Source organism: Bos grunniens, chromosome 9, assembly GCF_055505025.1.
Source record: "Bos grunniens cultivar Pamir isolate PY7600 chromosome 9, Bosgru_T2T1.0, whole genome shotgun sequence".
Lineage (NCBI taxonomy): Eukaryota > Metazoa > Chordata > Mammalia > Artiodactyla > Bovidae > Bos > Bos grunniens.
In genome coordinates, this window is record NC_141173.1 from 87,780,478 (window position 1) to 87,797,285 (window position 16,808).

General features: G+C 35.2%; 1 protein-coding gene across 9 annotated transcripts in view; it reads left to right on the forward strand.

Annotated features, from left to right (window-relative positions):
* The window catches only part of PCMT1 (protein-L-isoaspartate (D-aspartate) O-methyltransferase), a 42,902-nt gene that overhangs the window by 19,367 nt on the left and 6,727 nt on the right, over positions 1–16,808 (forward strand). For 4 of the 9 annotated variants that reach the window (XR_015133299.1, XR_015133300.1, XM_086318266.1 and 1 more), the window contains exons 4-7: positions 4,695–4,799; positions 6,648–6,768; positions 8,828–8,913; positions 13,182–13,398. Coding sequence is in view for 7 of the 9 variants with exons in the window: in XM_086318266.1 (XP_086174392.1) it covers positions 4,695–4,799; positions 6,648–6,768; positions 8,828–8,913; positions 13,182–13,361 (492 nt within the window). In the remaining 2 variants the exon portion in view is untranslated. Of the gene's footprint in view, positions 1–4,694; positions 4,800–6,647; positions 6,769–8,827; positions 8,914–13,181; positions 13,515–16,808 lie in introns of those variants that run through there. The other 5 variants (XM_086318263.1, XM_086318264.1, XM_086318267.1 and 2 more) reach the window with 2 other exon arrangements.

The following is a 16,808-nucleotide window of genomic DNA, read 5'->3' on the forward strand; positions in this document are numbered from 1 at the left end:
ATGCAAACGTATTTAGAAGTGTAGTATTATGATGTCCACAGCATATTTTCAGATGGTTTGATAAAATAGTTTGGCCCAATAGAAACAGTTGATGACTATATGAGGAGAAAAGGGTGTTATGTGCGTTTCCTGTGGGTTTAAAATTTTTCTGTGGGCTTGAAATTTTTCATAATTATTAAAAATGAGTTTTTTAAAAAACTTAAATTTTAGATTTAGAGATGAGCATGGATTATCCAAAAGAATATTAACTATAGTGATAAAAGCATGAAAAAAGCTGGTAATTGCGATCGAAGACCTTGACATTTTAAATCTGAATAGGATTTTAATCAGAGAAGGCAATGGCCCCCACTCCAGTACTCTTGCCTGGAAAATCCCATGGACAGAGGAGCCTGGTAGGCTTGCAGTCCATGGGGTTGTGAAGAGTCGGACACGACTGAGTGACTTCACTTTCACTTTTCACTTTTATGCATTGGAGAAGGAAATGGCAACCCACTCCAGTGTTCTTGCCTGGAGAATCCCAGGGATGCGGGAGCCTGGTGGGCTGCCGTCCATGGGGTCGCACAGAGTCGGACACGACTGAAGCAACTTAGCAGCAGCAGCAGCAGCAGGATTTTAATAATAGCTTAGCATACTCTCTTTTAAAAAAAAATTTTATGCAAACCTAGTACTGAAAAAAAATTTCTGAGTTTCTTTTGGTGTTAAGTTGGGACAGTACTGCCTATAAATTAGGGATTGGCACCTTCAATCCTTCCTAGTCCTTTCATTTTTGGACTCAGGGAAGTCCAGCTGTTACAGGAGTTATTTTGTTTCTTTGATTATTTCAGCCAAATATGACACTTGTTATCTTATTAATGGGTTTATTAAACTTGCAGGGGATACTGATTGTTTCAAAATATCTGATAAAAGTTACAGACATCCTGAAGAAAGTTCACAAACTTTCTCTTAATTAGAGATTCCATTCTTCCTGCTAAGCCTCTTGTCTAAAAACAATAGCTTTGACTAAATAAAATGTTTCTAGTAGTTTCTTCAGTAAAAGTTATACCAGTGTGTCTCATAGAAACCTCATTAATTAACACTTCCTTGTTCCACTGGTTGATGTACATAATGGTAATTCAAAGATAGTATCCCACTCTATCTTTTTGAAACATCAAAGAAAGATAAGGTTAGTGAGATTTTTGAAATTTTTGAAAGTCTCAAAACTTACAGAGTTGCAAGTATATTATCAAGAACCTTTCTTTCTTTACTCCATTTGAACATATGTTGCTGAAATGATGCTCCATCACTCTTGAATACTTCAGGATGTAGTATATTTCCTATAAAGGACAGTCTCCTATGCAACTACAATATAGCTAGCCATCAAAACCAGGACATGAACATTGACACGTTAACTCCCATTTAATCTTCAAACTCCCTGTAAGTTTTTCCAATTGTCCTTATGATATCCTTTATAGCAATACTTTGAACATTTAATCCAGGACTCTTTCATAGTACTAGTGGTTTTCACTCATTAGGCAAGAAGCTCTTTGCAAAAGAATCTATATGAAAAATGGAAAAAAATCAGTTTACTATAACTCTTTTCCCAAACACAGTAGCCACAGGTCTACATTTGCTTGTTGCTCCTAAATAGGTTTTGCAGAACCTTAATTACTTTCTGGAACATGGTTTCAAAATCCTCAAATTGTATGAGGCTGCATCTACTAATAGCCTTTTCCACTTTTTGTGTTAATTGTGGGAAAAGATAGCCTCAATGTCTTTTAAAGAATTTTTAATATGGAAAATTTCCAACACCACACATGCAAATAGGATAATATAATGAACCCTCATGTAGCCAGTCACCCAACTCCATTAATTACCAACAATGTGCTAATCTTGTTTTATATAGTTATTTCTCTTTTACTGTAATATTTTAAAGCGGTCTCAAACATAATATCATTTTACCCGTAAATCGTATAAATCGGAAGGATTAAAAGCACAACTACAATACCATATCATGCCTAACAATGTTCTTTAGTATTATCTTATACCTAGTCCATGTTCAAACTTTACCAGCTGTTTCAAAAAATTCTTTTATAGTTGATTTGCTTAAATCAGGATCCAAACAAGAGGCTTATGTTACACCTTTTTAATCTTTTAAAGTCTCTTTTCATTTTAATAGTCTCCCTTTTGAAAATGCCATTTATTTATTGACAAAATTTGTTCATTTATCCTATAGAAGTTCCCATATTCATTAAATGATTCTTAGCCATATTTAACTTTTTCCTTTTTTTTCTTTTCAAGAAAATTTCCTAATGGTTGTTCTGTTCATCACATTAGGAGGTACATAAATGTTTGTACCACCCACTTTTAGTGATTGGAGTAAATAATATTTTCAAAGTTTTTTTTTTTATTAAATTGCAGAAACCCAAAAGTGGCTCAGACAGTAAAGAGTCTGCCTGTAGTGTGGGAGACCCGGATTCGATCCCAGGGTCGGGAAGATCTCCTGGAGAAGGAAATGGCAACCCACTCCAGTATCCTTGCATGGAAAATTCCATGAATAGAGTAGCCTACAGTCCATGGGGTTGCAAAGAGTTGGACACGACTGAGTGACTTCACTTTCACTTTTGCACAGTGCACACATCTTAAGTGTACAGCTTGATGAATGTTTACGTGTCTACATATGTGTAACCATTACCAGGTCATTTCCTGCACTCCAGAAGGCTCCCTCAGTCAGAAAGGCTTCTTTTCCTAGTCAACCTCCATCCTCTAGGTAATCAGTATTCTGGCTTTTATCAGCTAAGTTAGGGAGTTTCTATTCTGTCCTCCATTTTGAATGGTACCTATATCTGATGATTAAAAAAAATTTTTTTTTAAATTTTGACATAATTTCAGACTTACAGAAATATTCTAAGAATAGTACAAATAATTCCCAGATAAAGTGTTAGCATTGTACTACATTTGATTTATCATTTATTCTCTCTCTCCTTCTCTCTCCCTCCCCCTATTTATATGGGGGGAGGAAGATATATATGTATATGAAATATATATATATTTTTATGAACTCTGTAGGCGTAATTTGCAAACAGAATGCTCTTTATCTTTAAAAATAGAACGTTCACCTAAATAACCATACTACAGTTGTCAAAATCAGGAAATTAACATTGATACAACACTGTTAACTAATTTACAGACCTCATTTAGATGTTATCAGTTGTTCTAATAATGTCTTTTAAAGAAAAAGAAGGTTGCAGATCAGGAGTTTCATTCAATTGCCATGTCTTTTTAATCTGGAATAGCGCCTTAGTTTTTTTCTTTTATAGTATTGAAAATGTTTATGAATACAGGCCAGTTATTTTATAGATTGCCTCTCAATTTAGGTTGGTCTGATTTTTCTTCCTGGTTAGATATGTTATACATTTTTGCCTGAAATATTGCAGATGTTATGTAATGTCAGAGTGTCCCATTTTTGGTGATACTAACATTAATCATCTGATTGAGGTAATGTCAGTCAAGTTTCTCCACTAAGAAACTTCTAACTCCATTGTAAAGTTATTATTTTTCCCTTTTGTAATTAATGTGTCTTGGGCAAACACTTTGAGAGTATTTGCTCATCAAGTGATAATATACTAGTTTCAGCATCCATTTGTGATTTTTGACTTAAGCAGTTATTACTGAACTGGTTGCCAAATGGCAGTTTTCTAAGTTCAATATTTCATCTATATTTGGAACATTTGGGAACAGTTTCTCCCTATCCTCCATTTATATATGTGTAAAGGGATATATTTACTTACTGTCACTATGGATTCATGGATGTGTATTTTTATCAACCAAGATCTTATAGTGAATGTGCTTATTGCTACTGGATCTATGATTTTTAGTAGTGAACATACCAGGCATTTAAGGACAGCTTTTGAGATACTATTTATTAATTCTAACCTCATATTTTGGAAAAGTACTAAAATGTAAGTTCATAAAGAGGATGGAATAGAGAAGTCTTTATTTCTTGGTTTGATCCAAACCTTAACCAATGACTTTATTTGATATGTAATTTATACTGTAAACATAAACATATGTATCCTTTGGCCCCCTTACTTCTACCTCTAGCTATTTATCCCATAGATATACTTTACAAGATTATTAAAAAGATTATTATCTTATGGCATATTAATACCTTTTAAGAATATTTATCTATTTGTTATGGAAGATTGAAGCTAACTTAAGTATCTCTCATTAGGCATATTTGTTCTTATAATACATTCATACAAACATATACTCCTTTAAGATATATTTATAAATACATACATATTTGCTTACATATGCATAAAGTGAATATGTTTGAAAGGAGTCAGTAGAAACTGGTAACATTGGTTGCCTTTAGGGAGTGAGACTGGTTGGGGAGAGGGGTGGAATGGAAACCTTTCACTGTAAATCTTTTTATAGCTTTTTACTTTGAAATTGTTAAATTTTAAATATTCACATACTGGAGATCTAAAATTATGGAAACACTTTAAGCACAAGAATTTTAATCAAACTAGGATGTTCTTACATAATTCCTCTGTAGGTGTAAGTATGTAATATGTTATGTTTTCATTGTTTTGGTAGATGACAGTAGTGGAAAAATTGTTCAGAAGTTTGCAGCTTTATTCATATGCCATGGTATATATACTTTATGAATCTTGGGAAGAAAAATGAATACTTGCTTTGTTTTCTTTTGGCAGCATGCATATGCACTAGAACTTCTATTTGATCAGTTGCATGAAGGAGCTAAAGCTCTTGATGTAGGATCTGGAAGTGGAATCCTTACTGCATGTTTTGCACGTATGGTAAGAGCTTTATTTACTATTCTGGCCCCAACAGAAGCATATTATATGATTTGGCCATGTATTTTTTTCACTAGCAGTTTTTGAGAGTTTTCTTTCTTTTTAAATTCTGTTGAGATAGCAGTTAGAATATGTGTCACCTAGGATTTCTTTTTGTTGTGGTGGTGACAGAACATTCAGTTGAACTCTGGCAGAACTAGAAGGGAATTATTTGGTTATATCATGGAAAAGTCTAGAGGTCTCTCTGGCTTCTTGTATGGCTGGATTCAGAGAAAGATCTCAAGTTGTTATGGACAGTGAGTTTCTCTCTGGTTCTTGGTTTGACTTGGCTCTCCTCCACAAGTTCTCTGCATTCTCAGATATGCTTTTCTCTTGTGATCACACAGTGGCAACCAAGAGCTCCCAGACTTCATTCTTGTAAGTTCTCATCTGGCAGAACCAGCCTGATATCCAAATAATAGGTTTATTAGGATTGAGGGAGAACTCTTTTTACATTAAGAAAAATGAATGCATTTTTATTTTATTTTATTATACTTCAAATTTCATCATCAGAGGCTTATCTGATAATGACTATTCGGAGTTTGAGTCTGGAGGCCCACTCAGGCACCTTGGAGTAAAAGTTTATCTGTGCTCAGATAATCAAGTCAAGTTGATTAAGAAAAATCTTATACCTGGAGTCCAGCTTGGAAGGTTATGGTCTAGTTAAGGTAGCATTTATGGATCCTTTTTGACTAGAATCCATTTAATTTGCTGTCAATATATAATTGGCAGACTATTAGAATGTAAGCTCCAGAGTGGTGGGAATTTTTTCTGAGTTTTTTTCATTGATGTATCCTAAGCCTCCAGAACAGTGCCAGGCACACAATAAGAATTCAGATATTCCTTTTCAGTTGTTTGACTTGGGCTGCCGTCTATGGGGTCGCACAGAATCGGACACAACTGAAGTGACTCAGCAGCAGCAACCCTCACTAATGGGATGTAATTAAATACTAGAAATGGTGTTTAATTAATGGCTTGTTTTCTGTATTTGACTGTTTACGTTTTCAGAGGCATTATCATTTTTTTAAAAGTCATTTTATTTCTCAGTTATCTTTTTGAAAATGATACTAATTAATGTTTTTCACATGTTTACCATGTGCTGGTCAGTGTTCACAATACTCTTCATGTATTCTCTTATTAATTCCTCATGTCATTTATGGGGTATGTACCCGCTTCCTCCTCACTTTACAGCTGAGGAACCTGATTGATAGAATAACTTGTCAAGGTTATATAGTTGTAAGTAAGAAATTTAGATGTAAACCCAGATAGTCTGACTTCAGAGTCTTTATTGTGTTAATTTCATTCTACAGTTAATATTTGTGTTTAGGGTCTTTTAATATTTTTACTTATTTTTATATTTCCCACATGTGGCAGTAGAATCAGGTATAGAAATTCCTATAAAATTTTTTATGTATCTGTAATATTTAAAGTCACACTTTCAATGGAATTTAAATAAAAAATGGTTGCACTAATAACTACCATTTAATATTGGTAGCTAAGTCCCATTTCAGGATTCTGGGTATAAAAATTAGAAACTGAAGGAAGAAAGATACCATTTTTCTTAGTATTGTAAATTTTTAAAATTCTAGTTTTATAATTACTGAAGTATCATTATTCATTTAGGGTTATGGCTGAGAAAGTTATTGTCAAATAATCTATAATAGACTGAGTATTTAACAATCAAATTAGAGACTTAAACTGTGTATTTGTCCTGATTTCTCATTACTAAATATAACTTTGGATAAAGAAATATTTTATTGACACCTTAGAAAAACTAAGACCAATGAATTATTGAATTATTCTCACTTCCAGGTTGGACCTAGTGGGAAAGTCATAGGAATTGACCACATTAAAGAGCTAGTAGATGACTCAATAAATAATGTCAGAAAGGATGATCCAATGCTTTTGTCTTCAGGGAGGGTGCAACTGGTTGGTAAGTATCAGAAAACTTTGAAAATTTCCTCTCTGGAGAATTTTTATTTTCATAAAAATCCCATGCAAGTGACATAATATTCAGAGCTAATTATTGCTGCTGCTTTTTTTTTTAACAATCACTTTTAAGTACCAAGCAAGAAAATAAATTACTCTAAAATGTTACACTGGTTCTACCTTGACCAGGGGTGACATGACTATTAACCATTTCAGAAAATGTCATGTTGAGTTCTTTCTTCATTACTTTTTAAAGAAGTAACATCAAAGTAATCAGTGTTGAATATAGAAAATGTAAATGGTACACAGAGGTATGTAAGATAAAGAAAGCCTCTCTTTTTCCTCATGTTTTTCAGACATATAAATATGTGTATGAATAAATTGTACACACACACACACACACACAGTTTTTTTGGAGAAGGCAATGGCACCCCACTCCAGTACTCTTGCCTGAAGAATCCCATGGACGGAGGAGCCTGGTAGGCTGCAGTCCATGGGGTGGCTAGGAGTTGAACACGACTGAGTAGCTTCACTTTCACTTTTCACTTTCATGCACTGGAGAAGGAAATGGCAACCCACTCCAGTGTTCTTGCCTGGAGAATCCCAGGGACGGGGGAGCCTGGTGGGCTGCCGTCTCGGGTCGCACAGAGTCGGACACAACTGAAGCGACTTAGCAGTAGCAGCACACAGTTTTTAGATTGACTTATACTCTACATGTTGTTCTTTTGTTTGCTTTTTTCCATTCAGTGGTATTTGTGGACACACTTCCATGTGAGTATGTTTTATATTGAGAGAAATAACAGACCTCAAAATATGCAGAAAATATAAATGTGAAGCTTAACAAGCACCTGTTTAATCACCACACTGATCAAGAAATGGGACATTATCAGCACCTTGAAAGTCCTCTGCTTTCTGTTCCCTCACCATAACTACTTTCCTTTTCCCTAGTGGTAACTAGTAACATTACTTTTAGGCATTTACTACCTAATTGCAGTTCCATAGATGATGTTCAATATCTTGAATGTTAGCTAAATGGAATCATACAGTACATATTCTATGATGAATGACTTTTCATTCATTGTTAGGTTTGTAAGATTCATCCTTCTTTTTGCATGATAGTTAATTTTTATTGCTGTATAGCAGTCAATTGTAGCAACATTACCAAAATTTTTTTTATTAATGCTACTGTAGATGGATATTTTGGGTTGTTTCTGATTTAGAGATATTCACAGTGCTGCATATTCACAATGTACGTAAGTCCAGATGCTGATATACACTCATACAAACACTTATTTCTGTAGGTGTATTATTACAGGTTCATAGAGTGACCATAGATATTGCAAAAGCTGTTTTTTGAAGTGACTGAACCAACTTACATTCCCATCAATAGTATATCAAGGTTCCTATTGCTTCACATCACAATCCCAATACTTGGGATTACTAAATTTTTCTCTTACCCACTTAGTGTATGGTAGTATCTCTGTGGTTTTAATTTTGTATTTTAATATTAATCAGTGAAGTTGAACACTTTTTCATATGTTTGGCCATTTGGATTTCCTCTTTTGTGAAATTTCTATTCAGATATTGAGTTATATTTTTCTTTGATTTGTAGGACTTTTATACACTAACCTTTTGTCTATTTATACATACTGTAAATCTCTTCTCCCACTCTGATATGTCTTTTTACTCTCATACTGTTCTTTTTGATAATTAGAAATTCTTAATTTTAATATAGTCAGACTTACCCATTTCTTGTAGTGTTTTTTATATCCTTTTTAAGGTACTCTGAAATCATGAAGATACATCCTTGAATTCTTTCTCAGACATACTGCCATTTTAACTTTTTACATTTAGACCTTTGATCTTTTTGACGTTCATTTTTGTGTATTCATGAGGTGTGGGGGTCCAAGTATCTATTTTTTCTTTGAATTATCCATTGTCCCAGCATCACTTAGTTAAGTGATTTTAAAAAGATCTGTCCTTTCTCCATTTTAAACCTCCTGTAATTCTTCACACTGGGTAATTCTGTCAGAACAGGTGTTTAAAGCACTTTTCTCTTTCAGTGGGGGATGGACGAATGGGATATGCCGCAGAAGCCCCTTATGATGCTATTCACGTAGGAGCTGCAGCCCCAGTTGTGCCCCAGGCAGTGAGTTGGTTTTTTTTTTCTGTTTGTGTACTTTATTCAACTAAAGCTCTTAAACATTTATAGGAAATGACTTCTATTGATGTTGAAAATACCATCTATGTTACATTGTGTCCTTTTTTTTTTTTGGCTGATAATTATGCTCAATTTGTAACTTGAATTTTAATTTTAATTAGCTGTGTATTTTAATTAGTTAGTAGGCAGTTTTTTTCATATACAAACAGTTGTATAAATGACATGAAGATGACTAAGCCGTGGCTCGTGACTGTCTTATTTCAAGCAGTATTTGATTCAACTAAGAACGAGTACACCAGTAAAATTGGGAAAATCCCTTTGGAGTTCATGACCTGGTAATCACGTGGTGTGTTATGTGCAAGACTATGTTAGGTTCATGGGTAATACCAGGAAGTATTTGTCATACATCTTATCCTCACTGACCTTACTAGAAGAGATCTATTGCACATGTATCAGGGAAATGAATGATTTGATAGCATATCATCAGCATATGATAGATATTGAAGGGAAAAGAAAATACGCCTTGGAGGAGGAGTTCAGAGGAAGGGGAGTATGTTGTATAGAATAGTGAAGGAGATTTCATACAGCAATAAAATTTGAACTGAATCTTAAAGAATAGTAGGAAGAAAGAAATCTTAATTATCATAGTTGCAATGAGAAGATAGGATATTCTAGTAGTATATATTACATAGTCAAGGAAATATTTAAGTACAAAATTGAGTTTTCATTTCAGTAAGACTCTGATAAACTTATGTCAGCCCAAATAATCCTTGGCTTAGATTGCTATTACATGTGATTTTTACATAGTTCTTAACTAGATGACAAAGGGCTAAAATTGACTCTCTTTTGCCCAGTCTCATTAACTCCCCAACCTGGAAGTAGTTTTGTGTGTGTTTACACAGTTATAAGGAGCTGAAAGTTTGGAGATTTGTTCTGATTACTGACTTGTTACTCATTGGCTGAATGACTTTAGGAAAATGAACTGTTCTCTCTGGCCCTGTTATGTATTTTTAAAAAAAGACCAAACTAGTAGTTTTTAACAGAAGTATTAACATGATGTAGAAAGTTGTACAAGTCATAAGTAAATAATGAATTTTCATATATGAACACATGATCAGTAGGTTTTTTTTAACTTCTTAAAACTTTCTTCTTTTTTGAAAATATTGGCAACCTAGGAGGAACAATTAAAATCTAAAATAGAAATGTGTTTAAATGAAAGATTCTTGGGGATAGGACTCATCTTCCTTACTAAGATCCTAAGATGATCTTGATGGGCACTTCTGGCTTTAGCTTGGTATGAATTTGAACATTTGTAGTAGCAGGTGGAGTATTATTTGGAGGGTGGCTCTTTACATCTGATTAAATTTGAAGATAGACATGCTGGAGGGGCTTTCCAGTTTTAAGAGAATAGAGTCAAAATGTTTATGCCTCCTTTGGATACCACTTCATAACAGCTAGAAAAACAAGAAACAGAAACAAGAAATATGAAACTCTATATTCAGTTATCTAGGAGATTATATTTAACAGTCCTGAACGCTACAGTGTATGAAGACAGAAAAGCAGATAGAGTAATAACTGACCTGGAAGGGTGGAGGAAGCTGAACCAAAGAGACTGCAGAGGGGAGTATCAGTGCAGAGGCTGCTTATTTTGCAGAACTAAGCAAAAGCTTAGAAAGTGGAGGCATCAGGATCTTGGAAACCAGAGATGACGTTGTGGCCTGAAAAAAGGAGCTGCTGCTTGAAATTCTTTATGAGGAACAATTAGCCTGAAGCCCTAAGAAAATTTCCAGGAACTGAAAGACATGATTCTGTAGTTTAAAAACATCTATTGAGTACCTAGTATAATGAATTTAAAAAAGAGGTGGGGGACCCACAATGTCACCATGAAATTTCAGAATATTATAAAGAGAATATTCGAAAAGTTTCCAGAAAAACAAAATGGATCGTTCATTCAGGGTCAGTAATCAGACAGGCATCAATCTGTAGATAAGCAGCATTAGAATGAACAAGTCAGAGGCAAAGCATCACAATTCTGAACTGAAAATGATTTCCAGTTTCCAATCTTGAATCCTGTATTGCACATACCACTAAATACATAGAAGAAAGATAATTTTAGACTTGCAAATCTCAATCTCTTTAAAAAGTATTCCACATACTGTTTCACAGAATACTTCTGGAGGAATTGCTTTAAATGTCATCAAAAAATGAGCGAGTAGAGAGACAGTGGGAGAAACCAGAAAGCAGCAGCCATGGCGTCTAGGAAGGTAGGACACCTCGTTCAGGAGAGAGATGGTCAGAGTTGCCCGTATTGTTACAAAGGGAAGTCCCGGTGTGACAGCTATGCAGCAGGCCTGGAGAGTAACCAGTCCAGATTTAGAGCAGAGGAGGAAAAGAACCAGAAGGGAGCCTACAAAAAAAAAAGAGAGAGAGAGAAAGGAAGGTGCTTATAAATAGATTTGACTGTATAAAAATTTCATTAAGAAGCTGTTGGAAGAAACACAAAGAAAATTAAGTGAGTGAAAAAAAAAGAAAAAGCTTCAGTTTTTAACTGCAGAGAAAACAACTATTCTACAAGAAAGGAAACAGTAACTGAGTACCTCTTGGCTCAGCTGCAAATTATATTTACACAGTCATAACAGAAAATGGTTTTCATAAAAAATGATGATCTTGTTTGGATTAGGGGAAAGAAGCAGAATGCAGCTGGCCCTCTGTATCCAAGGGTTCCACATTCAAGGATTCAACCAATCACAGATTGAGAATATTCAGAAGAAAATTTCCAGAAAGTTCCAAAAAGCACAGAACTTAAATTTTTCATTGCAGTTTGAAGTTGTACCTGGCAACTGTTTAGATGGTATTTGCCTTGTTTTAAATATAATAAGTCTAGAGATAATTTAAAGTATATGGGATATATAGGTTATATGCAAATACTACACCATTGTCTATAAGGAACTTGAATGTCTGTGGATTTTGGTATCAGAGATAAAGTCCTGGGACCAGTCCCCCTTGGATACTGAGGGACAACTGTTTATGTATGAGAGCTTAGTCCTCATCTGGCATATAATTTGAAGTAGAAAAGGAAATGTTATTCAGCATGGTGACTATAGTTAATACTATGTTAATTATTGACTATATTAACTATAGTTAATAATACTATATTATATAATTAAAAGTTGCTAAGAGTAAACCTTAAAAGTTTTCATCACAAGAAAAAAATTGTAATTATGTGTGATAATAGATGTTAATTAAGTTTATTGTAGTAATCATTTTACATTATATACATATATCAGATCATTATGTTGTACACCTAAAACCAACACAGTGTTTATATGTCAATTATATTTCAGTTAAAAAAAAATAAATGGCATGCTTTAGAAGTAAGCACTATAAAAAAAGACAGCTAAAAGGTTTTAAAATTAATGGATTAAAGGAGCAAGATTGAGGGAGAGGAAAGAAGTCTATTTTTTCGTTGAAAATCTTAACATTTAGAGGAATTGGAAAAAATAAGGTAGACTTGCTGACAACCAAAATTTTAATTAAGGACTCCCTTCTCTGGGAAGGTTTTTTCCTTACTGTTTTTGATTGATGGTCATCTTTCAGGCTGCATTCACGTTGTAACATGTGACTTAAAAATTTTCTAACCAGAGGGGCTGTAACTGAGCAATTTTGGTTCTTCTTTGATAGGGACGTCCTCTTTCTAATGCTGCAGGGACTCCAGCCCTACCTTCCTTTATCATGTCATGCTTCCTGTGATCCTAAATTCAGTCGTAAAACCAGAGTTCCCTTATCTCTGGTTCAGTGATGCCTTAAATTCTTAGATAGGATAGGGATTCCTTGCTGATTTTCTACACGTCCCCTCTTCCCCTCCAAACTACAAAGATTGAAAACAGGCATACAAGAATTGAAATTTTCTGCTTTGCCTTTGGTCTTCTCAAGAGGATAGTCCACATTATGTGGTTCAACTCAAACATTTTGAGCTTTGCAGTTATACTAGGTACTATGTTTGAGGCTAAGGGCACAAAGATGAATGCGACACAGTCCCCGTCACCAGAGAATTTGTACTGTAGTAGAGGAGGTCAGTAGTAAATGAGTGTGTGAGTAATTAAGTACCAAGTTTAACAGTGGAAGAGTAGATGTACTAAATAAGGTACATTTCTGCTTTCTGCCCATGGACGCTGAAAGTTGTGTATAGTGATGTAAAATGACTATTAATATAAAATCTATAACCTGGTGTGTGTGTCCTTTTCTGTTTCTTTTAGCTAATAGACCAGTTAAAGCCTGGTGGAAGATTGATATTGCCAGTTGGTCCTGCAGGTGGAAACCAGATGTTGGAGCAGTATGACAAGCTGCAAGATGGCAGTGTCAAAATGAAACCTCTGATGGGAGTGATATACGTGCCTTTAACAGATAAAGAAAAGCAGTGGTCCAGGTGGAAGTGATTTTCTCTTCTGCTCTTTCTTCTTCCACACATGCAAGGTGAAAGGGTGTGGATTTTAAGAGATCAGACTGCAAGAGCCGCTTTTTTGGTTGTCACCTTTATGCTACTCCATTTTAACATCAGAAATTCACTACATTAAAAATGTAGAAAAGTTTTGCATGGTCTGTCCTTCTTTTGATTTAATTCATCTTTGGGAAAGGGGGTGAGACTTGGTTGGCACAAAGGTGTTTTTCTTTTTCAAGAGGCTGTCAGTCACGCTTTGTAAAGTTACTTTATTATCAGCCACTCTGTTTCTATACTGACAACTAATTTTTATATCTGCTATATGGTCATGGAAATGAAGGCTTTCATCTGAAGAGAAGGGATCATTTCCTGCCCTAGTTCATCTTCTATTATAGCATTGTTGTGAAGAGAAAGAAGGGAAAAGATACTCTTGTCCCAGTTTTCGAAGGTGTCAATGCCAGAGAGGACACTGTCGCTCTGAACTTGACTTCTCTCTTTCAATCAGGTTCATAGATGCCTGACAACCTGTGCCTATTTTATATCCTGCTGTTATTTCAGAACCACAGTAAGGAAGAAGCTTACCATTTTATACAACAGACTGGCCAGTTGTTGAGCTCCTCTAAGTTCCTGGGGAGGGAAGAGGGTTCTGTGAGTGAGTGCCCAGGTCTCACACACCCACCCAAAGGGCCAACAGCATGTGGCATATCTTCAGCACAGCATGGCTCATGTAACGCCCACTTTTGTTTCTGTGTCTCAGCATCATTGGATATTCCCTTTGAAGCCAAGCTTTCTCTGTTTTTTCTCTTCCTTCTTCCCTGCCCACTCTCTCCAGGGGGAGGGAGTGAAATCCATAAGTAAGACATTAGCTAAGACTACTTGAAATTAACTGCCAAAATAAGAAAGGTCTTACTGTTTCCTTGTTTTAGAATCTGTTTTTACTTGACAAGAGGTACTTATTTTAAGATGATTTCTTAATAAGTAAAATGGCGATTATAGATTTAATGTTGTCGTTGTTTAGTCGCTCAGTAGTGTCTGACTCTTTGTGACCCCATGAACTGCAACACACCAGGCTTCACAGACCTCTCAATTTTGTTTTCTGGGAAGAGGAAAGATACCTTTTTAATGAATGTTTAACAGCAAAAGTGGTAATGAATCTGTTTGTTCAAAACTGAGTTTTACTTTTGATTAATTCTGACTGGCCATTTCTGTTGATCCTTATTAGGAAGTGCATTTTAATTCTTCACCTAATGTAGTTATTAATAAAGTTAAGGACTTCCCTTGTGGCTCAGCTGGTAAAGAATCCACCTGCAATGCAGGAAACCTGGGTTCGATCCCTGGAGAAGGGAAAGGCTACCCACTCCAGTATTCTGGCATGGAGAATTACATGTATAGTCAGTCCATGGGGTCTTAAACAGTTGGACACGACTGAGTGACTTTCACTTCACCATGTAGTTATAGCTGTTTTCTTTGAATTCTAACCTGGAGCACAGCCAGGTTAAAGTTTTTTAAAAGCTAGCAGTCTTGTCAATTAGAATCAGATATAGTTACAAACTTCCTTCACTTTGCTTCTAGTATGGTTATATAATTACAAAATATTACGATTGCTGCTCTGTAAATAGGGCAAACATATCACTGAAATTACTGAAATATGGTATCAGGTAAGAGTGCTTTTTGTTTTTATAACCAGATATATATAAAACGAGTTTTGTTTTTATAAACAGAAGTAGATTTAGCTTGAAGGTAATGAAACTTAAGTTTCTGGGCCCTCACTTGCTTTGGGCCATTCATGGCCTTATACCATATTTTATATACATAGTCTTGTTTTTAGTTGACTTTTTTTTTTTCCCTTCATAAAGCAGCTCCCCCCCACCCACTTACCCAATTATATAAGCTTCAGGCTTCCACTTACCTGTATTTTACCCCTGATAAGACTAAACTATTTGTATTCAATTTAGAATAATTTTTAAATCTATGGACAATTGTTCAGTCATTTACCAAATATTTAAATATATATATATATATTGGTTTTCCTTTTGGCCTTCAACTTTTTAAAATGCTGAGCAATTTTACATATATGCACATAGAAAACTTTTCTCCAGTTGTACTAAGAGGATTTTCTAATTTTTTCTTTTGCAAATTTACTATGTTTTCAAACACATTTTCCTACATCCAAAGATATAGTTCTAATTACATAGATAATCAGTTACTTAGTTGTAAATCATGAAGTTTAAAGAATATAAAACAGAATCTAGAAATGAAATTGGAAAAAAAAAACTGATGTTAAAAAAATTTGTGCTGAAATTATTAGAAAATAGAATGTTTTGAAAGAGTAAAGCATCAATGGTTAACTTAACATCTTAAGGGACCATTCATCTGCTATTCATTTTTGTGTTCATAAATTGTTAGTCAAGGTCCGAGTGTGCTTAGCTAGGATTTTGAAGTGATTTTAATGAAGGGACTATTCAAAGAAATATGGGAAAAGTTACAGGAACTATAAAGGATGCGACATAGCCAGGGACCAGGGATTCCCAAGGTGATAGTAGGAAGCTGTTACCACTCTAGACCTAAAGGTGAGGAAACAGTTTTACTGGAACCCACTGACAGCAGGGATAGGGTGGGGAGCGGGGGGTCTCTGACAGGAGCTGTAGCTAGAGAGCGAAGCAGCTGCTCCCACATGTAGGAATCGCCTCAGTTCTCTCCCACTGCCCTCTTCTCTCTACCAGGGCATCACAGCAGACCGACTTAACTTTAAGTCAGAGAGGAAGAGGTTCTCGGCCAGATGTAGTCTGAAGTCAGCTTTCACCACCTCCTTCCTTTCCCTTTCCTCCCATAGAGCAGATATCTCTGCTGCTTTTTAAATTTAGGTATGGAAGAGATTTGAGAGGGCGTCTAAGTGTTTATATGTCTTGTTTCTACTGCCATCAGGCTAATCTATACTTAAACTGTCCTTGACAGGGGAAAAAAATGCATCTGTTTTAAATTGCCTTTGAAAAAGCAACTTCTAATACTTTTCTTTGGCAATTCTGTTAAATTTGTTAAATATCTTCAGTGTGATGACCTTCTAATACATCATTAATTCAACAAGTGTGTGTGTGCCCACTACGTGGGCATTGCTGCAGGGCCAGGAATACACAGCTGTGAATTTGAAACTGACCATTCTAGTGGAACTTACGTCAGGTAGAGGATCCAAAAAATCAAAAAACAAGACAAACAGGCAGTTAGAGTGCAGTGTATTGAATCTGGCTTGAGGGTGGTAGGGAGCAATTGTTCAAGCCAGGCAGTGAAGGGATCAGAATTCCATTTCAGAAAGATAATTTTGGTTGTAGGGTAGAGAGTAGATTGGAAAGGGATAAAGCTATAGCCAGAAATAGAAGATACCTATAGCAAATCAGGGGTGCAGTGACGGTGGGCTAAATTAAAGCAGTGGTGGTAAGGATAGAATGTG